Genomic DNA, 23,847 nt, shown 5'->3' with positions numbered 1-23,847 from the left:
ATTAAAATTATAAATGGAATTCCTAAGAACATAGTATTGAAAAGAAAATCATCCAGTTTTAATAATGGCATTTAAAGTAGCAATGATACATAGTTTGCAAAATGATTATAATACAGAAATTGTGAAATATTGTAACTGATGGGTTAGAACTACAGGGTAAGATCAGAAACTTGAATAGATTCACCATCCCCTTTAAGGAAGGCATTCCTAACCACAATGGGAAACTTTTCATAAGTAAATTTTGTGAGAACGTTGATGAGTTTTCTCAGGACCACAAATGAATAAATTTTGAGCCAAGATGTATGTCTTTAGTGACTGAAGTGAGATTAAGTTTACTAAGTGATTGAGAATAATAAATTGGTAGGGGAACTAGACTATGAAGAAATGAAAATGGCCCTGGCCAGTTTTGCTCAGTGGTTAGAGTGTCTCCCTGCAGACTGAAGGGTTGTGGGTTTGATTGCCCGTCAAGGGCACATACTTCAGTTGCATGTTCAGTCCCCAGCCCCTGTCCAGTGTGTGTGGGAGGCAACCAATCAATGTTTCTCTCTCTCTTTTTCTCTCTTTCTCTCCTCTCCTCCTCCCTCCTTTCCACTCTCTCTAAAACCAATAGAAAAAATATCCTCACATGAGGATTAAAAATAATAATAATAAAAAATAAAAATAATTGTAAATTATTGCTGAATAAGAAATACATTAAAAATTCAAGGTAGAGATTAAACAAATTTCATTACAAAATACCTTTTATCATTTGCAAAGGTATTTATTATTATCAAGGTTTAGAAAATACATTTCCTATAACTCTGGTGTTTGTTTTCTTTCCTTCATGATATTAAAAAAAAAAAAAAATCTGTCCTTTTATCATTGGAACACTGGTCCCTATAGTTACTTTGTCTTTTACTTTTTCAGGTCTAGCTTTTATCTCTTAAGGCATTAGACTGCAGACCCCAGAATCAGAATCAAGGGCAACAGGTAGGGTTGTGGTAGTGGATAGAAATAGGAGTCAAGGTATCTTCATTTTATTTGTTTATTTTTATTTTTTTTTATTATTATTTTTAAAAAATATATCTTTATTGATTTCAGAGAGAGGGGGAGAGAGAGAGATAGAAACATCAATGATGAGAGAGTCATTGATCGAGCCCGCAACCTGGGCATGTGCCCTGACCGGGAATTGAACCCCGATCTCCTGGATCCTAGGTCGATGCTCAACCGCTGAGCCACACCCGGCCAGGTGTATCTTCATTTTAAAATATTCCTCACCTAGTTCTCATTGTATATCCAGGGTTGAAACTGCTGCCAAAGACACATATGTATAAAAGTCTACGGTTCTCTTTACTGAATTCAGGAGGAAATTATTCATATTCCAAACATGTCACAGTTCATGTCACAAATCAGTTTCAAGTGTTTAATTCCCTCTACTAAGGCCACGGGAACAGTATAATACATTTTAGGATGATAACTATTAAAATATTCTTTTCCACTTTTTGTTTTAGTGCTTATAGAAGTGAATCATAGGTATCTAAAAAATAGACCGTCCCTAAATATCTGTTCCCTGACTGCTTCTGTTATTTGAACATTGATTCTAGAAATACTTTAAGTGTATTATCAGATTTCTTTTTCTTATATCCATGTACTGTGAAATAGCTGCACTTACTTTATGACCTTTTGTCCTTTTGCCCTTCTGCATGGGCGTAGTCGATTTTAAAGACGATTATGTCTGGAGAATTAGATGGACACTTGCATTTTTCTTTAGGAGTAGTGTTTTAAATAAAGGTATTTCATGCTTTTTTCTTTTAAATTGTGTAGGCATCAATTTTTCTTAAAGGCAGCTTTTATTTAGTATTTGATCTTTTAATGCTGTTCCAGAAAAAGAAAGAAAATTACACTTTATGACTGTTCAGCTGGGTGTTTTTTGGTTATGTTTGATAGAAGTATTTGCACTTTGACCAAGTGTGCCTTCAAATAATAATGAATGAAGGTGTGCTTCCAGGAAGTAACCTTTCTGTCATGGTAAAGTACATACTATATCATCTTTTTATGATTTGAATATTTACATGTAACCTGAGTTCTTTCATTGACTAGCATGGTTAAGTGTACTTTGAATGCCAACATTAATGTTGAACCCTGTTCAATTTAAAGTGTTTTTTTTCTTACTGTTCAGCCTGTTCCTTTTTACCCCCCCTAATATGCCAATAGCCAGAAATTTCCCCAAGTGACTCCATTAGCTGTAGGTCACTGCTCCTTACCACATGGATGTTCTCTTGAGTCTCACACAGAAGTCAGGTGGGTAATTCTCTGCCTCCTGCTTCATTAACCACATTGTTGAAATTTCCTTGCTTCTCAGAGAGCTTGTCAAAGTTGGAGATCAAAGCTCATTGGCTGTCCTGTGCCATCTACATAAGATGGGCATATCTATGTTTAATAATTTAAGTTCACCTGAACTAGGAAGACTTAAAGTAAATAGCTCTATTGTGAACACTCCTATTTATGCCACTACTTCTTCCCACTGTCTCCCCCTCCAAAGGATCACTTCATTTCTCGACCATCTTTTATGACCAATAAGAATGCTATAAAAATCAGTTGACAAGAAATTATCCAAATACATGGCTTGAGTTACATCTCACATGTAGTCATTGTCTAGTTCCTGTTATACTGTCTGTTTCATTACGTTCTTGTTTCTTGATGGTTGTATTTATATACACATCTATTTGTAGTTTTCCTCCCCCTAATGCCATCTAGATCTGGCAAAGTACATGTCTTAGAATAAACGAGAGAAAAGAGTGATAGCGTTGCAACCTATAATATGAGACCTTACTTTATAAAGAATATTTAAATATTTGGAAGAATTCTTTTCATCATTAACTGTTTTCTTTACTAATCTTTAGTTATATTCTTAGAGATATCTGTCTAAATGTGTATTATATTTGTAATTGTAGGTTTTGCAAAAGATCTTAGGATTTTTAGAATTGTGTATTCTGTATCTTGTTTCTGGAATTTCTCTAAATTTCTTCTAAGAGCTGGATTATCCCCCCCCACACACACCCTTTTATCATTTATTGCATTGCAATAGCACTTAGAGTGATTGCTTAGGAATTATATTCTTTTCTTCAAATGATTTGATTTATCACCATACAGACATTTGTAATTATATTTAATGAAATATCCTAAAGAGAGCTTTAACTTATCTTACTATATAGTAACAACCCATTTTAGCACTTCTGAAAATACTTCTGACATTTTTTTATTGACATTATACCAGATTATAACTCTGTTTACTTAATAGAATTCTAGCCTTCACTGCACATGGATGAATCTCTTTGAAGCACACTTTTTCAGTAATGAAAACTCACTGATTTTTCCCCCTTTTCATAGCTTTTTTCTCTTTTATTACTATATTGATCTTTCAGTATTTTGGAAGTTTAAATCCGATAGGTTTCTATCATGTGTAATTCATTTGTGTTCTTGTCTAAGACACCTAATCAATCTTTCCCCAATTACGGCATTTCAGCATGGTTCCTATCTTTCACTTTGGAGGAGTTGTTCTCACTTGCTCAGGGATGTTGTTTTCAATGCCTGCTTGCTAAACCTCGCATAATCCCTTTGGATTTTGTCTTTTTGTAGTGACCTCACTTTATAAGGTTTTTCAGGTAATGCACTTGAAATGAAGCAAACACTTTATCAGTTCTTCTCTAAAGATTTGTCTCAAAGACAGTAAGAGAAAAAAATACTATAGTTATATTACTTAGACTGGAAGATTGGGGAACTAGGGTGGAAACTTTTTGGAGTAAAATTTCTTTTTATAGGTACAGGATCATCTGTCCCTAAATAATTCTAAATGTAAACTTACTTTTAAAATAAGAAGCACTACTGATCTTTATTTGTTTCTTTTTGACAATATTCTGCAGTTTATTATCTCTCATGTGTGTTACAGAATTGAATGTTTCTGTCTCTGTAATTCTGTAATTGGTGTTAAGTCAGGAGCAAAGTAGCTGTGAGTATTATACCTCAAAAATGGTCTCTTTTTGTCTTGTATATAGGTGTCCTTTATGCCAAAGTTTGGTATAATTTGATCTGATAACGTTTTTGTCATATTACAGATTTATTTTTCATAGTAAATGTTATTTAATCTTTTCTTTCAACAAAAGATTTTTTTTAATGTCAGTGGCTTCATTTCTGTTAGAGAAATCCTTTAACTATTCCTACTCAAGCTGTAATTGGATGCAACTTTGGAAAAACTATTTGTTTCTTATTTTTAAAAAACTGAATTGTGATAGCATAGTGTAAAATAAGAAGTCCCATACATGGCTTGTGTAAGGTTGTTTAATTAATTGAAAATTATGAAACAAAGATGGGGATCTTGAAAATACATGGACTTTGGTATCCAGATAAAACTTATAGAATATTTCAAAAACTTAAAATACCAGAATTTCATACTTATATAAACAATGGTAATATCAATTATAGCTCATATATAACCCTAATTTATGTAATTTTGCTAATCAATTATATATAATTCTGTCAAAGTTTATCCATAAAATGGTCATTTACATATCAGGGCCTTACTTTTATTGATATCTTGGTTTTCTTCCCTTATTAATTTAAAAATTAACTCAAAGTTCACAATGAAATACCTTTTAATGTCAGAGAGTGCTCCTGATATTTCTAATTAGAAAGTTTAGAATGAAATTTCTTTAATAAGCATTATTATAATTATTTTTTTGGCAGCTGATTGTCTATTTAAATAGTCTCATCTCTGTATAATAAAGCAAATATGTCAGGTATTGGGTAGAAAAAAAATAATTCCTTAGCTTTTTCCTTATGGGATTTATAGCTTTTATTTGCATCCTGTAAAGAGGGATTCTTTTTGTTCGATCTCTGAAAATAATTTCATAAGAGTAGGGTAGCAATAAAAACTTCGTATTACAAATTCACTTTTTTGAAGGCTCTCCTATCAGTGCTGAAGTTCAGTAACATTTATTCTGAAGGAGTTTGCTTTTTCTGGGAATTGTCAAGGAGATTTATCTTGTTTAGTGAAGGTCACTGAAATGCATTGGTATATGCTTGTCTACTTCTTGGGAGTAGGAAGTTAATAAGAGATAAAATGTATTATTTAGGCTCCTCATTAAGATGACTTTATCTTTTAACTCTCTCTGGCACTGACAGACTAAATTTAAGAACATTCCATTTTATTCTCAGAAATTGATTGCCTTCAGTATTTTCCTTTATGGCTGTGTTAGTTTGCAATGGATGCTGCAAAAATTTAGTGGCTTTAAACAACAGGAGTTTGTTCTCTCACAGTTTTGGAGACCAGAAGTTAAAAATCAGTATAACTGGTTCAAAATCAAGGTGGTGGCAGGGCCATGCCTTCTCCGTAGGCTCTAGGGGAGGATCATTCCTGACTGCTTCGGCTTCTGGTGGCTGCATCGTTGGTCACATTGCTTTTTCCTCTCTCTGTGTAAATATCCCTCTGCCTCCCACTTGTAAGGATATATGTGATTGCCCTCCTGGATAATCTGGGTAATTTCCCCATTTTAAGATCCTTACTTTTATCACATCTGCAAAGACCCCCTTTTTGCCATCTAAAGTATCCTTCACAGGTTGTAGGGAGCAGGATGTACACATTTGAGTAGCCATTTGTCAGCCTCCCCAAATGCAGAGCTGCTTCTTACATAACCTTATCTTATCTTCAGACCTGTTCCAGCAGGAAAACATTCAAAGCTATGGAAGCATGTATGCTTACAGGCCTTTTGTTTTTACAAGCAGTAGTAGTAGTAATTTTAGTTGAATTAAAATGAGATTTAAGAGCTTTTTAAAAATAGTTTAAGCTATTTTAAAGTTTTGATTATATCTGTGCATTTAAAAATAATGTTTATGCTGTTTTTTATGAATATTAAAATACATTTATTTCTTCTGGATTCTAGTCATTGGTGGAATCATCAGATTCTCCTCTAGAATATCATAATTTTCTTAATTATGAACTTTCGATTACTTTTTCTAACACTGCTTTTGTTCCACACAAATATTACTTCTAAATATTACTTAAGAATAAATTGCAATATGTTCTGAATATGTGTGTACATTTCTTTCTCTCTATAAATATATTTATGTAGATATAGATATATTTCAGTCACATTTTATACATTCAGACAGAATACTGATATTCATATTGTACATTGGTATAGCTGTGCCCATTGTTTTTTTGTTTTGTTTGTTTTTTAATATGATTTTTATTGATTTCAGAGAGAGGAAGGGAGAGGGAGAGAGAGATAGAAACATCAATGATGAGAGAGTCATTGATTGGCTGCCTCCTGCACGCCCCCTACCATGTGCCCTGACTGGGAATAAAATCAATGGCCTCTTGGTGCATGGGCCAATGCTCAACCACTGAGCCACACTGGCCAGGCTGTACCCAGTGTTTTATATATTATATATTTATATATAGTCAATTATATTGTATATTGTATATACTTATATATTTGTGCCTTTATTTTATATATAATACCAATTATATTAGATATTGTATAAATTAGAAGTAATTTAAAAGAAGAGGAGGTTATATTGATTTATAAATAAGAATTAACTTTGCTTGGTTATTTACTTTTACCTGTACCTCATTAAGTAGTTATCTTTATTAATATATTTTTCCAAGCCCTCTTTAAGCAAATTTTTTTTGAGACAAGGTATATCCTCAAAATATATAGTTGTGATTTGGGGAGAAAAATCTGGAAAAATTGAGTTATATCATTCAATATCTGTGTTTTCTCTCTTGGTCTGCTATACTTTCACTCATGAAACCCAGAGTTACATTTGGAGTTAGCATTTTCTAGAGTACGCGAACACATCTAACCAGCTGAACACATCTACTGTTTTTATATAAAATTGTTGGCCACCTGAGGAGCATCTTATCTCAGTCATTTTCTAGTCCACAGGAACAATATTTTTGGCAAGAAGCCTTTCAAAATGTATTCCCAGAATGAGTGAACACACACACACACACACACACACACACACATTTTTTTTTCTGTCTTCACTATTTTACCAAACCATTTCTTATAGTGTATATTTGAGTTCTAAATGACATTTCTAAATAAAATTTGACTTCATACAGTTCACTCAGTCAGTGTGGCTTTTGCACAGGTAGAGGTTTCTTTTATTTACTTCTTCATTTAATTTAATAATGTATTTTGAAAGTAACCCCCCATAAGTTAAAGAGATAATTTGGCTCACTAAAAAAGAACCTAATATTTTTACAATTAACATCCAAAATGTTATAATTTTACAGAGTATCTATTTGCCCTATAAAAATTCTATCATGATGTTATTTTCATTAGTATATTCCTTTAAAGTGATTTGATATATTTTTAAAGTTATATTTTGAACACTATTAATATGTTTAAGGCATACAATATATGTAACTTGCTTATTAGCACACCTCCACAAATATGTGTGCAATTGTATAATTCATCTATTTGCAATCCTTACTAAAATACCTATTTTTTCCTAATTTTATAAAAGCTCTACAAGTGAAACGAAGCGATAGCAATATAGAAACATATAACTGGAAAATTAAAGCTACTGAAATCTCTCCATAGCCAGCGAGCTCAGTGTTATTTCTGTCTTTTAAAATACTTTAGTCTATGAGTTTGTGTGCACTTACACTAAGAAGATGCAGCACATTATTTTTTATAACTTAAAAATTTTCTTACAACCTTCAATACAAATAATTCAGAAGCACAATTTTTAACAACTGTGCATCATCCAGTCATTTACTTCTTGCTAGTAAAAGTAACACTATGATTAATAGACAAGGATATAGTTTTTTGGGCGCATTTCTGATTATTTCCACAGGGCAGACTTCTATAAATCAAATTGCTGAGTCATTGAGAATTTAAAAATATATATATTTGATGCGTATTGCCAAGTTGCTCTTCAGAACTGTTACACTATTTTATACCCCAGTTTCACCATGGAACCTGCCCCCTCTGTCATAAATTGTGATTTGAGGTCTTTATGAACAAGGAAGTGGGTTCAGAAGTTTGGTGTTCAGCTTTTGGCTCTGCCACTCAGTGACTTTGGGATTTTTGGCAACTCACATAATCTCAATATTTGTGTCATAAAGATTCTCTTGAATCCAGTGAAATAAGATTATGAGGGTCCTTTCTAAATTGTAAAACATGACACAAATGTTTAATTACCAGGAATCATGCAAACTTGAGCCTTTCTCTATTGAAGGAAACTGAAGAATATGTCCTCTCAATGCTGAGAAGATGGTATAGCTCCTAATCTGAATATTTTTGGTCATATTTTACCTACTTTTAGAAGGTTTAATTAAAAGAAAACCTTGGAAAAAGCTCTAATTTCCATCACTTGGACACTTAATTCACGTAGCTTACTTTTTAATCTAACTATACTGATAAATTCAGTCCTCTGTTTCATACTAAGTCTAGTGATCCCATTTCTAGGAATATATCCTAAAAATCCTGAAACATTAATCAGAAAGAACTTACGCAGCCTGATGTTCACAGCAGCCCAATTTACAATAGCTAAGATCTGGAAACAGCCCAAGTGCCCATCAGTAGATGGGTGGATAAAAAAGCTGTGAGACATTTACACCATGGAATACTATGCAGCTGTAAAGAAGAATCATCTCGTACCCTTTGGGACAGTATGGATGGACCTGGAGAAAATTATGCTAAGTGAAATAAGCCAGGCAGAGAAAGACAAACATCACATGATTTCACTTATATGTGGAATCTAAAGAACTTAATAAACTGATGAACAAAATAGATTCAATAACATAGAAGCATAGATCAGACTGACGAATATCAGAGGGAAGGTGGGGGTGGGTGGGTGGGTGGCCAGAGATTAACCAAAGAATTTATATGCACGTATGCATAACCCATGGACACAGACAAGAGTGTGGTGAAGGGCTGGGGCGGGGAGTGGGTGGAGGAGAGGGGGTCAGTGGGGAAAAAAGGGGACATCTTTATTTCAACAATAAAGATAAAAAACAATAAAAAATAAAATAAAATGATAAAGTAAAAATTGTTCTTTATTCTTATTTTTATTATTGATAACAGTAATGTTACTATTTATTGGCAAGTGAAGGAGTGAATGGCTAAAAGTTAAAATGTTTGGTTTTATATGGTAAAGCATACTTAAAATAGAGTACAGAAGAAGTTGAAAAGGGGCAGAAAATATTTACAGAGTAGTGTGTGTGTGCGCGTGCATGATACAGGTATTTATTAAAACCATTTTTCTCCTTTAGCTTCTTGAAAATGTTATAATTAATTGCTATGGAAGGGAAAAGAAAGAGATGGCGATATAACTCACTTGTCACTTTTTTATACTAGAGTAGGATTATTTCCTCCTGATGATTGATTTATTGACTGCAGTTCCCAAGTAACATTCATGTCTTTTTATTATCTACTGTGTGCTGACTTTAATTAACCACTCTAATGGTTGGTTTGCAGTGATGGAAATTGCCAGAGAATCATAAAATATTCTAGCTAAAAGTTACTTTAAGGATCATATACTATAGCAGATGAGGAAAGCAAGGTTCATAGAATTTAAACATCTTTAAGGTAACACATCTGGATGGTAGTTTAGATTCTTAGGATCCCTCCTCCTTTCCCTCTTATAGCAGTGCTTAGAAACTATTATGCATATTATCTTAGTTTTGAAGTGTTTGAAAGCAGTAACATTTTGTTCTCTTTTTTAGGTTGTTATTAGGAGTAAAAGTGGAGAGATTTTGTATCGTATTTCACCGTGGGCGAAGTATGTGGCCCGTGAAGGTGATAATGTGAATTATGATTGGATACACTGGGATCCCGAACACACATATAAAGTGAGAGCAACACATCTTTAAATAAATGCTTGTTCCGATATTTTTAGGAAAATTAATTTTTACTTTCATAACTTTTATGGTAATGTTCAACTTTTCAATGCTGGTTTAATATTTTATGTCACACTGTATCCGTTTGCTATTCATATGTCAGAGTCCTTCATCCATAGCTAATAAAGTATGAAAGTGAGTTTTTTTTATCATGTGTTTCTGAGGTTGAAAGGGGCAAGAAAACTAAATCTCTACACAATGACCTATAAAGAATACTGATTATTTTTTAAAATCTTAACTACAATTTCCGATTCATCCAAGATTCTTCAGTGATGTAATATTTCTCCTTGTCATGGTTCTGAAGCACCATCAAGGAATGGGAGGGCATTTCGTGAATGTATTAGGGTAATTGTTAAGGCTGCCTTGTTCACAAGTTATAGGTATCTTTGAACTCACTTTTCTGTCCTTTAAGTTATTGGAGCTTGTTGATAGTACTTGGCATTTAATAATTATGTATGCATTTCACAGCTGTTAAGTTTTCTCTAAGGCTTAGGCTCAAAATATATCTTCACTCAATGATGAGGCATAAGGCATTACATGATTGCTCTTTTAAAATAAGTTCATTAACATGATTCTGAAAAGGATTTTTTCTCAAAAGAAAATGTAATGGATGTAGCCATTCTTTTTATATATGTGAAAACATCTCCAGAGTATGTGACTGAGTTGCTCCACCATTTCATTTAACATGCGGACTTGGCTAGTGTTGTACCTGCATTTCTGTTCTAATTGTGTATCTAACTTTATATTCTGTAGTTTAAGCATTCCAGACCAAAGAAGCCAAGAAGTCTAAGAATTTATGAGTCTCATGTGGGAATATCTTCCCATGAAGGAAAAGTAGCTTCTTATAAACATTTTACATGTAATATACTACCGAGAATCAAAGACCTTGGTAAGTAATAACTGTGATTTTTATTCAGATAAAAATTTAATGAATCTGTTCTCTTATTAGAAAAGCTAATTACAAGTGTCTCTTTTTTGTGTTAAGAGATTAAATATGTAATAGAAATGCATTTTATTTTAGGCTTCTCAAATTGCCCTGTAATAGTGATAGCATAGAAAAGAGAAATGGGATAATAAGAATTCAAGATATTATTCCAATTTCAATTTTAAGTAATGTGAACTAATAGCTTGCAAAATTGTAGATAAATATGTAAGCATAATTACTTTTTTTGCAGGAGAGAACTTTTATCACTTTAAGTGGTCATTGAGTAAAGCCTGTTCATTTTAGTTTGTTAGGGGAAAAATCATACATTGGTGAGATGACTGGAACTCATTTTATATCAGAGCCATTGTATATATACAGCTCTTGTCTGGATGACATATTTGACAAATATTAATGGTGCATCTTCTGTGTGAAACACATGTTGTAAATGTTTGTTTGGGACTGTAATGACACAGACCCCGTCTTCATGGGAATAACTAGGAGAGTGAATAGTGTACTGCTGAATTTTTGATTCAGTATGCTTGAAATCTGTTTTTTTTATAGATATGCTTTTTTTTTTTTTTTTTATCATTTCACAGCATATTAGCACCTGCTCCAATAGCTAGGCAGGAAGATAAAGTACATTTAATTATTCTGCTTTTGCTAGGCAGTCTAAATTTTGGCTACAGGGAAGTTTTGCAATTCATGGTTAAAGTTTTCCGTTATATATGGATCTTAATTATCTGTGATAATGAGGTCAGGTTCCAGAAACCAAAGTTAAATAACTGTATTGAGAATTTAATATTGATTATATTTAATAGACATTATATTAGAACTGTTATATTCGAGATGTTCTGTTATTTTATAATGTAACGAATGATTAATGACTTGGTTCTTGTAGGAGATTAGGCAGAATAAGGATTCTCTCATTTATCTTTGTGTTTGAATTGCCTAGGCCAGTATTCTGAACAGAAATAAATCTAGGAATGACTAATGCCATAAAATTAATAGTAAAAAATACTGTAAATTGGTGCTTGATTATGAGAATAATATTTATCATATAATAGAGAAACAAACTGCTAACATTACATTTTGTTATGAAATATATAATTCATTTATATTATCTGAGCAGTAGTTTATATACATATTTCTCTCACAACAGATAGAGTTAACTTGATTTTTTTTTGCAGTAAAAAAGGCAAAACAGTTATAAAGATTATAAACGTTTCAGCAGATTGTGAAGGATGGAGTTTGTTATTTTTCAAACTTATGAATCCCTAATTCTGACTGAGAATTTGTAATTATTCCAATATTAATCATGTACTGAAATATGTGCATGAGAAGCTATATTGACATGAATTGGACTTTGAGAATAAGAGTATTTTCCATGCATGCTACAGAAATATTACTTACAGAGAATCAAATCATATTAGAAAATTATACCAAATTGTACTTGGAGGAAGAAAAAACTGATTTTAATTTTTTTTAGAGAACATAACATTTAAAAGTATTAATGTGTTTTTATTATAAGCAAATAATCAGAGAAAAAAACTTTCGTTTTTTTATTTTTAAAAAGGCAGTGCCTACCTTTTTTTAATGAACAGTGTAATAGTTACATATTTATTTTTATGGTTACCTTGTTTTTATGGTGATACTGGTTTTCCATTTACAGTACTGAGAATAATCTTTCTTTTAAAATAAATTTAAGTGGAAACGGTGAGCCAATTCAAGGGAAAATATATAAGTAATCACACAGGTGATAGAGACATGGAAAAAATCATAGAGATGGTACAAGTATGCTTGAAGACAGAAAACACTGCAGTAGCTGAAGGCCGTGGACCAGCGGCCCCCGCTCTGGCCCTGACTGCGTGCTGATATTCTGTCTGCCACCGCTGCTCTACCACCAGTGTCCCAGGTGTCAGAACCTTAGCACCGTCACACAACGTCACTCCGGGCTGAACCCTGGCTGGGCAACATTGACCCAATTTTTCGTAGTGCTTGAGTGGAGCAATAAATCGTTCAAAACACCTAAAAAGGGCCTTACCTGAAAAGTGAACATTTCCATGCTCTGACAAGGAAAGTAGAAGAAGGGGCAGCAGTTTTAAATTCAGCTGCTTAAAAATAAGGACCTGTGCGTGGGTCCAGAGTGGGTGACAGCTCATCTTCTTTGAAATCAGAATCCACGCGGCTGCTTTAAGCTTGGCCTGGAATTGGGGCCAGGAGAAGGGGTCCACTATGGGTCATCCGGCCTTTAGGTGCTGGTTTTTGTTTGTTCGTTTGAATTTCAGAAATGAAGGAGGGTGCATGATGAAGACCCCGATAAAAGGAAAGGATTAGAAAACTTCAGCTTCTGAAAAGTGGAGGGGCTTGTTAGGAGAGGGTGGCGTGTCAGGGGACGACCAGAACCATAGGTGTTTAGAGAAAGCTGGGGGCAGGGGGGAATTGGAGACCTGTCTTTGTCCTTGCTTTTGCTTCTCAAAAAGGGACTCTTTTTCAGCGGAGCTGCTTTTCCAGCGGTCCCATAGTGGGTGGCTCCCTCTTCTACACAGTTTGAGACCGATGGGGTGGTCTCGGGGGGCTCTGGCTGCGATTTAAGAGGCTGAGCAGTAGTGGGCAAGGCTGGGTCTCAGGACTTCCGCGGCCAGGGAGGGTGTCTGTGGTTGGCTTCAGTTGTTCTCTGGACCCCTCTTTCTTTGGTTTGATGAATTTGGCTAAGGCTTTGGTGCCAATCCAGTGGTTTTTCTTCTTTGGAGCAGAATCATAGAATTTGTGCTGATCCGTGATTTCTTCTCCCAGTGTTTCCTTATGTCTCCATAAGGCATTTAGTCTGTCTACTGCTTCTGCTCTTCCTGTTACTGCCCCTAGCTCTCCATGTTCTGCTCTAGAAGCATCTGCTTCTGCTGGTTCAACAGCTGGATCTGGCTCACGAGGTGATGATTTTCTCCCTCCAATTTCCCCTTGAGACAAGAGAGCCACTCGCAGTGGTTGTCCAGCTTGGTCAGCGGGATGTGCGTGTTCTGGTGCTGTTCCTTCAACTCATCGAACCAGGCCTGCCAGCAGCTCAGCTCCAGCTGCAAGTTGTCCAGTGAGGTTTTCAGCTCCTTGGTGTGGTTGTGCAGCTCCCGTGCTCCCCTTTCAGCTGCTGGTGCAGGAAATTGACCCTATCTAGCTCTCCCCACAGCCGCTGGTTTTTGGCCACGATGATATAGCATCTTCAGGCAACTGTGCTGGCAGGTGAGAGCCTTGTACTCTGCACACTGATGCTCATGGAGCGCGCCCAGGTGCTCATGGCCCTGCAGCAGGGCCTCCTAGGCGACAGTCAGCCTTCCTGCTGCTTCTGCAGATTCTGGTGCTCACTCTCCTTGGCCACCTGCTGGTTCTGGAGCATTGTGTACTATGTGGTGAGCGAGGGGCTTTGGGAGCTCAGGAGGTCTCCATGTCACTCTGCAGCTGTTTTTCTCTTAGATCAGCTCCTCACTGAGGGTCTCCAAATCCCAGGTGCTCTGCTATTCTTTCTCCAGCTGGGTCTGCAGCTTTTCAGGCTCCTTGCTGAGCTGCTGGTTCTCCTTCTCCAGTTCCCCACACTGAGGCTGCTCTCCTCCAGTGCCAGTGACGCATCCCGCAGCCCCTGGATGGTGCTCTGGAGGCTCTGGTTCTCCTCCAGCTTCAGGATGCTGCTGGAGGCACATTCATTCAGCTCAAACTCAACTTCCTGGAGGTGGCCAACAGGTCTGCATTCTTGGACAGCTGCTCCAGCACCCAGCCCAGGTGGGCGGACTTGTTCATGCTCTGCTTCTGTGCAATCTCGAGGACCATGTTCCCTTCCAGCAGCTCCTCAATGCATTTCTTATCTGTGTCCCAGTCCAATTCCAGGTCGTGAAGCTTAGGTTTCAGCTGCAGGCTCTTTTTCTCCAGCTCATGTACTTTATCATGAGCAGCAGTCAGCTGTTGCTTCTGCATGGACTTGGATTCAATTAAAAATATAGTATCTTATCTCAGCTCCTCCATGTGGGCTTATAGAAGTCATGTCGTGCAGCTTTTCCCTGCAGCGCTGCAGCTCCATCTCCAGCCTCTCCATGTGGTTCACCTTCTCCCTCAGGGAGTCCAGTTCATCACGAGCAGCTCTGCACGAGAAGACTGGGCACTGGCTGTCAGCTGGGTGTTCTCCTGCTTGACTTTCTGCAGCTCTAATACCAGCTGATCCACCTCATGCCTGGTGTCCACAAGCTCCTCCGCTCCTCCAGCTCCTTTCTGAAGCAGCACAGCCTGGCCTTGGTATCCATCAGCTCCATGTCCAGGTGCTGCTTCTCCTCGCCAGAGAGGCTGCTGGTTGGGCTGGGTGTGAACTTAACCCTGGAGGACTTGAGGGGACTGGTGGCTGCTGCACTTAGAGGTAGTCCCGTTCCTGAGTGAAGTCCACGATCAGCTCCATGAGTTCATCTCTCTCATCTATGAGCCTCCTGAGGTGAAACACCATGTTCCTCAAGAGGGCCTCCAGCTGCTCTGGGGGCCACATCTGGGACCTTCAGCCACTGCAGGTCAAATATGTTCTGCTTGTGGGTCACCTCCTGGCGATGGGCCACAATTCTGCATTGGGTCTCAATATCCAGCTGTTTGATTCTTTCAATGAACTCCTCGTTCCTCTCACACTGGACAGCATAGCCCAGTACCAGTAGTAGCACCTTCTTAATTTCCTCCATAGGTTTCTGAGACAGAGGATCTTTGCCAATCATTAAAAATTGGGCAAGTTCATTATCATCAGCTGCTGGAGAACTTCCTGGTAGTAGGTCTTAATGTTTCTCACCAAGATGGTCAAGTTCTGAATATGAAGATTCACATCATTGTTGACTTGTTTGTTGCTGTGTTGACTTGTAGGGCTGGGATCTATTTGAAACATGATTTAGTTCAAAAAGATGCCATCCACTACATCTGCATAGTCAAGTTGTCCCGATTGCTGCTTCTGAATGGGCCCAAAGTTTTCACCCAAGTCACTAGCAGGCTCTGCAGAAACAGCTCCATGAGCTCCGAGATGGTAATGTCCATGACAGTAAAGTTCATTCTGAGGCTGTGCCTGCCGACTCCACACCCTGCAACCCCTGTGCCTTGTCACAAAGCAACTCTGGCAGCCAACGGCCAGCAAGGGGTTACAGTGGCTGCTCACTCCAGGGAGATAAACACAGGGCGTGAGCCCACATTCCAAAGCTCCAGCGGCCCTTGTGCCCCCTTCAGTCACTTCCTCTAGTATAGAACACAACATTTTCAGATGGAGAAAAGAAGGGTGTGTGTGTGTGCGCATGTGTGTGTGCCCACATGTGCAACAAGCAACTTTAGAGTAATTTTATAGGTGCAAGAAATTAGTGGAAAGTAGAATTAATGCTGACTGTAAGAGCTACCTTGTGGAAAAATGGATTTGCTCCTATATCTTATGCTATATGGTAGAATAACTGAAATATAAAGAAAAAGGTAAAATAAAAAGTATATGGCATGCAATTGGTTACTTTTATTTAGCATTCGTAATCTTTAGTATGAATATTACGAGTGCAGCTGAAGTTTAGCATATGCAGATTGCCATCTTTAATATTCTAAATCCAAATTAAGAGTATATTTGCATATAATTTATTACATTTTAAAATGAAGACATTTGAAATAGCTAGTTAGATTATGTATAACTCTCAAGAACTAACTGTCCAATATGTGTTAGAAGGTCAGAAAAGCAAAGGATATTAAAGTAGTAGAACTTTTCAAAATGATCAGGTCATTTTTATGTAAATGAGTATATGTAAAATGTAATGTCTTTAGACAAAGATTCTGTGTTTATATATGTTTTTATTCTTTTTTTTAAATGTGACTTTTAATCTCTCTTTGACCTTTGCTTACATAGGATACAACTGCATTCAATTGATGGCGATCATGGAGCATGCGTATTATGCCAGTTTTGGTTACCAAATCACGAGCTTCTTTGCAGCTTCAAGGTAAAATGAGACTCATTATATCCATTCTTCTTTGAGCAAAAAGTAAAAAAAATAAAATGAATTTTTACATTTTATATGATGTCATTTTGTAACCTACTTTAGGGTTAACAGAATTAACAGAAGCTTTGCATTTTTTACTAAGATCATAGACTCTCATCCCATCTAACCTTAGAGGTTGGCCTTGATTTAATGTTGTTTACATGAAATGATTTCTGATAAAGAATATCCAGTTACCTGGTGAAATTTTCATGCATTTGGAGGCCCAAGCTTTAATCAGAAAATCATGTCTTATGGAAGCCATTATTGCCAGAGCTCACATCCTTTTATGGAAAAAGATTGACTCATGTAGGAAGGTGACTGAGGAGTCCATTGGTAGGACATATACTACCTACAGAAGAACTGTCCTTCCCAGGCTCAAATCTAAGGAATGTGGCCCTCTAGGCAGAAAGACACAAGGGATCCTGCGCAGTTGAAGAGATGCTGACGTGAATGACCACAAGTTGAACATGTCTAACACTGTCTCTGCCACGTGGAAATTATGCTGTGGTGGCATATAGCCAGTAATCCAATAATCCTACATATTATGATTTCTACCTATAATAGAAGCAAATAAGAAAATGACAGAGTGCTATAATAGTATAGAAGCAGAGGTATGATTAGATTAGATTAGATTAGATTAGATTAGATTAGATTAGATTAGATTAGGTATGGGCTGATGTTAGAACTGAGGTCTAAAGCATGATTAAAAGTTAACTTGGGGAGGAGTGAAGTGGGAATAGGTGGATAGAATTTAAGACAGAAAATCCCCCACCTATATTCTTTCACCTGGTTTTCTTTGGAATGGTTCTACTTGAATAAGTCACCTTTACTTACTCTCTGTAATTCTTCCACTCCTTTTTGCTTAACTCATTCCAAGGAGGCTCTTCACCTCCTCACTTGAAATTGCTCTTGTCAAGGGTACTAATCACCTCCACATTGTCACCTGTAAAGATAAGTTCTTACTTGTACTGTCAACAGCATTTGGCACAATTGGTTACTCCCACCTTCTTGGAATTTTTTTCTTTCCTTGGTTTTCAGAGTATTTCCCCCTCCTGTTGTTTTTCCCACCTTTCTTGTTTCTTCCTTGTTTCCTTTGCTCTTTCCAACTAATAAAGATTGGATCTCCCAGTGCTCAGCCCTTGGTTCCATTCTCTTCTCTTTTCTATATGAAGCACCTTGGCGTCTCATCAAGTCTCACCTATTTTTATGGCTTAAATACACTTTAAATGCCAACTCCCAAATTTAACTCTCTAGTCCTGACCTCTGTTGTGAATTTCAAAGAGTGCATTTTTGACATTGGGGTATCTAATACATATCTAATACTTAACATGTCCCAAATTAAATTCCTGATCTTATCTTCCAGTCTCCTCCTCCTGTCATCTTCCCTAGTTCAGTAAATGACATCTCCATCTTCCAGTTCAAGCCAAAAACCTTTGCAATATGCAGGACTCTTCTTCTGTCCGTCTAGCTGTCATAAAACTTAGCCACCTGTAACTTTGGATATACCCCACATCTGGTTGCTTCAGCTGCTACAGTGGCCAGAGTAACCATTTAAAAATAAAAATTAGATCATGTCACTCTTTTGCACAGAACCTGCTAATGATTCCCTTTCAGAATAAAAGCCAAAGGTCTTTTTATTGGTCAATAAGACCCCATGTGATTTGGGTCTTGGCCACCCCTCTGGTCTCATCTCTTTCTTGATCATTCCATTCCAGCTACACTAGCCTATTTTCTATTCTTCAAATGCCTCTCACTCATTTCTATCCCCAGTGCTCTTCCTCTCTGAGCAGTCTTCCTGTTGACTATTCACGTTCTTTGCTCCCTATGTCTCTAAGGTCTTTGCTCAAATATTAAAATATTAAAATAGCAAACCTGCCCTTCTTACCAGTGGCTTTGCTTCATTTTCTAAGTTATTGCTATCTGAGATTCCACATATCTTGCTTATTTATTTGTTGTTTTCCAACTAGAATGTAAGTCCATAAAGGCTGTGATATTTATTTTGTTCACTGCTGAATCCCCAGAGCATAGAACATTTCATGACATGGTAGATACCTTAGCAAGTATTTGTTAAACAAACAAAAATGAATGAGTGAAACTGCAGGGCTCTTCATTCATTGGACATGCTTTTCAGCGAGTGGAAAAATGCTTGGTGCCTAGGATAAGGAGAGGAAGGAATAGGGTGTCGTAAGTCTGAAGTTATTGGAAAGAGCCAGATTAAGCAGTGCAGTAGGTCATGATTAGGACACTGGTACTTATCCCAAGGGCAATGGAAGTGCAAGTATGATTTAAGGAAGAAGATGACATGATCTTATTTGCATTTTTAAAATATAGCTCTTGCTGCCCAATGGAGATGGCTATTAGGAAACCTGCTATATACTAAGCTCTGTACTATACCATGCATGGGAAGCCAGATAGCATAGCCCCTGCCCTCAAGGAGCATAAGGCCTAGTGAGGAAGAGACACAGCAAACAATTATTCACAAGGGTGATCATTTATTTAAAAAACCAAGATGATACTGTGGAAAGCTAATGCTGAGATTTTACGTAGATTAAGAAAGGACATGCTCTAGGGTGTGGTTTTATTTTCTCTCATGTGGACTAGAAAACTACTTTTCATACAAACACATGTAAGCTCTATCTTTTCTGCTTGGCTGGTGACATATATGGCATTTTCTCTTGGCCAGTTGGTACCTGAGCACATTTCAGTTTAGGAATAAGTAAGTGCAGGAGGGATGGCCTCACTCAAGGTTCCGGGGACTTTCAAAGAAATACTCTAAGCATCACCTTCACCCCAACAATATACACTCTAAGGGATGGCCATGTATGTGTTCAGGTATGACCATTTCCCAGGATTAGTTAGACTTGGAGGAGGAAATTGGAAGTTCTGAGTTTAGAGAAGCAGAGTTTTACTATTTAACTACAAAAAATGTGAATTTTTTTTAGGGATATAAATCTACATTAAATAACCTGATTGAATTTTTTTATTGAATGCTTTTAAATTTGCTCAATAACAAATACTCAGCAACTTTGATTTGTATCAAAGTATTATATGGCATTTGTATATCTAAAATATGTACTACAAATTTTAGAAAACCCAGAAATTGACCCACGCCATTATGGTCAATTAATATTTGACAAGGGGGCAAGAACATACAATGGAGTAAAGACAGTCTCTTCAGTAAATGGTGCTGGGAAAATTGAACAGGTACATGTGAAAAAATGAAACTAGACCACCAACTTACACCATACACAAAAGTAAACTCAAAGTGGATAAAAGACTTAAATGTAAGATGTGAAACCATAAAAATCCTAGAGGAAACATAGGCAGCAAGATCTCAGACATCTCTTGTAGCAATATGTTTGCTAATAATCTCCTAAGGCAAGAGAAACTAAGGAGACAATAAACAAGTGGGACTGCATCAAAATAAAAAGCTTCTGCACAGCAAAAGAAACCATCAACAAAATGAAAAGGGAGCCCACTGTGTGGGAGAACATATTTGCCAATGACACATCTGATAAAGGGTTAATATCCAAAATATATAAGGAACTCATACAACTTAACAAAAGGAAGACAATACAATTAGAAAATGGGCAAAGAACCTAAACAGACATTTCTCCAAAGAGGACATACAGATGGCCAAGAGACATATGAAAAAATGCTCAACGTTGCTAACCATCAGAGATGCAAATCAAAACCGCAATGAGATATCACCTCACACCTGTCAGAATGGCTCCATCAACAAGTCAGCGAAGGACAAGTGCTGGCGAGGGTGTGGAGAAAAGGGCACCCTAGCACACTGCTGGTGGGAACGCAGACTGGGGCAGCCACTATGGAAAGCAGTATGGAGTTTCCTCAAAAAATTAAAAATTGATCTGCCATTTGACCCAGTGATCCCACTTCTAGGAATATACCCTAAGAAACCCAAAAGACCAATCAGAAAGAACTTATGCACCCCTATGTTCATAGCAGCACAATTCACAATGGCTAAGATCTGGAAACAGCCCAAGTGCCCATCAGTAGCTGAGTGGATAAAGAGCTGTGGGACATTCACACCATGGAATATACTATGCGGCTGTGAAGAGGAAGGACCTTTTGGCTTTTGGCACAGATGGAGGGAACTAGAAAGTATTATGCTGAGTGAAATGAGCCAGTCGGGGAAGGACAAGTATACCACATGACCTCACTTACATGTGGAATATAATAATCAGAATAAACTGATGAACAAAATAGATCTTGAGACATAGAAGCATGGAACAGACTGAGGGATCTCAGAGGGAAGGTGGGGAGGGGAGAGATTAAGCAAAGAACTTATATGTTTATAAGCATAACCCATGGACACAGACACTGGTCTGGGGAAGGTCTGGGGGGAGATGGATGTGGGATGGAGGGAATCAATGGGTGAAAAAAGAAATACCTGTAGTATTTTCAACAATAAAGATAAACTTTAAAATAATAATAAATAAATAAAGTACTACAGTGCTGATAAAATAATTGATTCACAGTAAATGTCCAGCTGTTAGCTTTAAATGTGCTGTAATCTCGTTTTTTCTGTGTTCTTTATCTCTAGTCGTTATGGAACTCCTGAAGAGCTCAAAGAACTGGTTGACACAGCTCACTCGATGGGTATCACAGTCCTCTTGGATGTGGTGCACAGCCATGCTTCAAAAAATTCAGAAGATGGATTGAATATGTTTGACGGAACAGATTCCTGTTATTTTCATTCTGGACCTAGAGGGAATCATGATCTTTGGGATAGTCGATTGTTTGCCTACTCTAGGTAGGTACATTTAATATTGAAATGTTTTCTTTGTTCAAAATTAATTTTAAGGAATTTCACTAAATTCATTGTATACGTATCCTCTTACTGATACTTAATTTCTTAAGTGAGTTTTTATAATTTTATGAAGAATGTTTAACATACTTATAGAATTGAACTTGTTTTGTATAACATATAATCATAGTAAGTTGCATTAAATTTTAGCTTAACAAATCTTTTGCCTTTTAAAATATATTGGCTGTATTCCCATTTAAAGGATTAATGTGAGGCATGTTTTAATATCAAAAAGACTACTTTATCAGGTTGAATTAGCCATAGCAAGTCTCCTATTAATCAAGAAATACACATTGTTTTAAGTAGGTTATTTTTAAAAATCATACTTCATGTTTTGGTATTTTAATAATATTACCATGATTTAGACTAGAGCTAAATATAAGTATGATAACTAACACTTATTAGTATGTAATGTAATATTTCAGGTATGGTATCAAATGTTTTAGCTATATTAGCTACATATTTTATTTATTCTGAATAGCAATTCTACTTATACATGGGACTATTTTTATAGTCATCTTAAAGATAGTAAGCATAGTGTTGAAACAGTTCTTTAAGATTAAACACATCTCTGACTTCTTTTACCATCTAAATAGAAGGTGTTTTAGGTGATTAAATATAAATAGCATGATATGGCAAAACATTTTTTAAAGCCAGATTACTCTCAACTTGTATTTATCATACGTAAAATATAATGAAAATCATTATCAGGCATATTAAAAGTAGCAGAATGTCAAGTAATGTATATCTAATTTGTGTATAATAAGTGTTTTGGAAAGAATTTAATGATTTTTTGGGGGATATTTTATATTACATAAACATTCACATACCTGGAAAATGAATAGTGTAGGAAAAAAATGCTTCTGCAATAAATTTGATAAAATGAAGAATTCTAATATTTTCAGTACAAATTAGATGACTTTTATATGGACAAAATTTTTTTGCTACACTCTTTTCTTCATATCATACATGATTGTGTATTTCATAGCCATATAGGAATCACTCATGCCAGATAAAGCAGCATAATGTATGAGAAAAGACACAGGAGACACAAACGAGTGGCAGGGTTCCAGGCCTAGCTTTCCTCTTGTACGAATCAATTAATCATTCTGGCTTCAGGTTTTTTATTTTAGGAAAGAAGCAAAGTTCGGGGGCTAATACAGTTCCCTCTGTAAGGGTATTTTGTGTTTCGATCACTTTTTTGAACATTGCCTTTTATAGTATGGATTTATGACAAGTAAAAAGGACTGGACCTGTGCTAATTTTGTGATATAACCCCACTAATCACATTATTGAATAAATCTTATAAATGTTGATTGTGGACAGGAATTAAATTAATTCTCCAGTTTGTATTTGGGTGGACAAGAGTGAACTCTGTCCTGTAGAATTGTGCCTTACGAAATACATTGAATGGTAAATTTGATTATAAAACAATTCTGTAGAGCTGTGTCCTAAAATGAAATACATTAAGTGGGTAGATTTTACGTTATAAAATTATCCTTTATTTTATTAAAATATTTACTGTAATGTATTTTTCTGTGCTATAATAAGTCCATTTCAAGTTATGTGTTTTCTAAAGCAAAGGGATTATACACAATTGTTTTAAGAATTTCTACTATAGAAATCAAAATATAGTTAACATTTTTATTTAACCCGTCTTTGTTTTGTTGTTGAATTAACTATTAATCTTTCTCAGGAGCTTACCTTTGGTAAATAATGTATATTAGTTTTAGCTCATTATTATTTTTATTGTTATTTTTTATTTTGTTTTGTCATTTAGACTTAGTCCTCTGTAAATATAGTTCCACTTAAAATGAATTTGTATTATTCTAGATATTGTTCTATTTTACATATAAATTTTCCAAATTTTAAAGAATTAGTATTTCCTGTGTAGGTTTATACTATTGGTTATGACATCATTAAACACTATAGTAAAATCCTGCAAAGCCAATGCATATCACCAAAGTTAAAAATTCTTACATAGATTCTTCAATATGTAAAATATTAAAGTTTCTCATACTCTTGGAATTATTTTCTCAACACTATGTCCAAGTTATTAAAAACTTTATCGACAAAATTAATATTAGCCTGATGACATTTGTCAGGTTTTTTAGTCTCTTCTGTCCTTATGGTTATAGCGTATGTAATGTAGCATTGCTTTTGTGTGATGCCAAAGCCATTTTATAATCAG

At 36.0% G+C, this 23,847-nt stretch overlaps 1 protein-coding gene across 1 annotated transcript in view; it reads left to right on the top strand.

The window, feature by feature from the left end:
• The window catches only part of GBE1 (1,4-alpha-glucan branching enzyme 1), a 258,457-nt gene that overhangs the window by 115,493 nt on the left and 119,117 nt on the right, over positions 1 to 23,847 (top strand). Inside the window, exons 4-7 of the mRNA XM_087818102.1 lie at positions 9,719 to 9,844; positions 10,646 to 10,781; positions 16,696 to 16,786; positions 21,393 to 21,602. Coding sequence (XP_087674228.1) covers positions 9,719 to 9,844; positions 10,646 to 10,781; positions 16,696 to 16,786; positions 21,393 to 21,602 — 563 coding nt within the window. The remainder of the gene's footprint in view (positions 1 to 9,718; positions 9,845 to 10,645; positions 10,782 to 16,695; positions 16,787 to 21,392; positions 21,603 to 23,847) is intronic.

The sequence above is a fragment of the Miniopterus natalensis genome, chromosome 6 (assembly GCF_054644295.1).
Source record: "Miniopterus natalensis isolate mMinNat1 chromosome 6, mMinNat1.hap1, whole genome shotgun sequence".
Taxonomy (NCBI): Eukaryota; Metazoa; Chordata; class Mammalia; order Chiroptera; family Miniopteridae; genus Miniopterus; species Miniopterus natalensis.
Note: the sequence above shows the minus strand (reverse complement) of the source record. Positions and strands in the feature narration are given on the sequence as shown.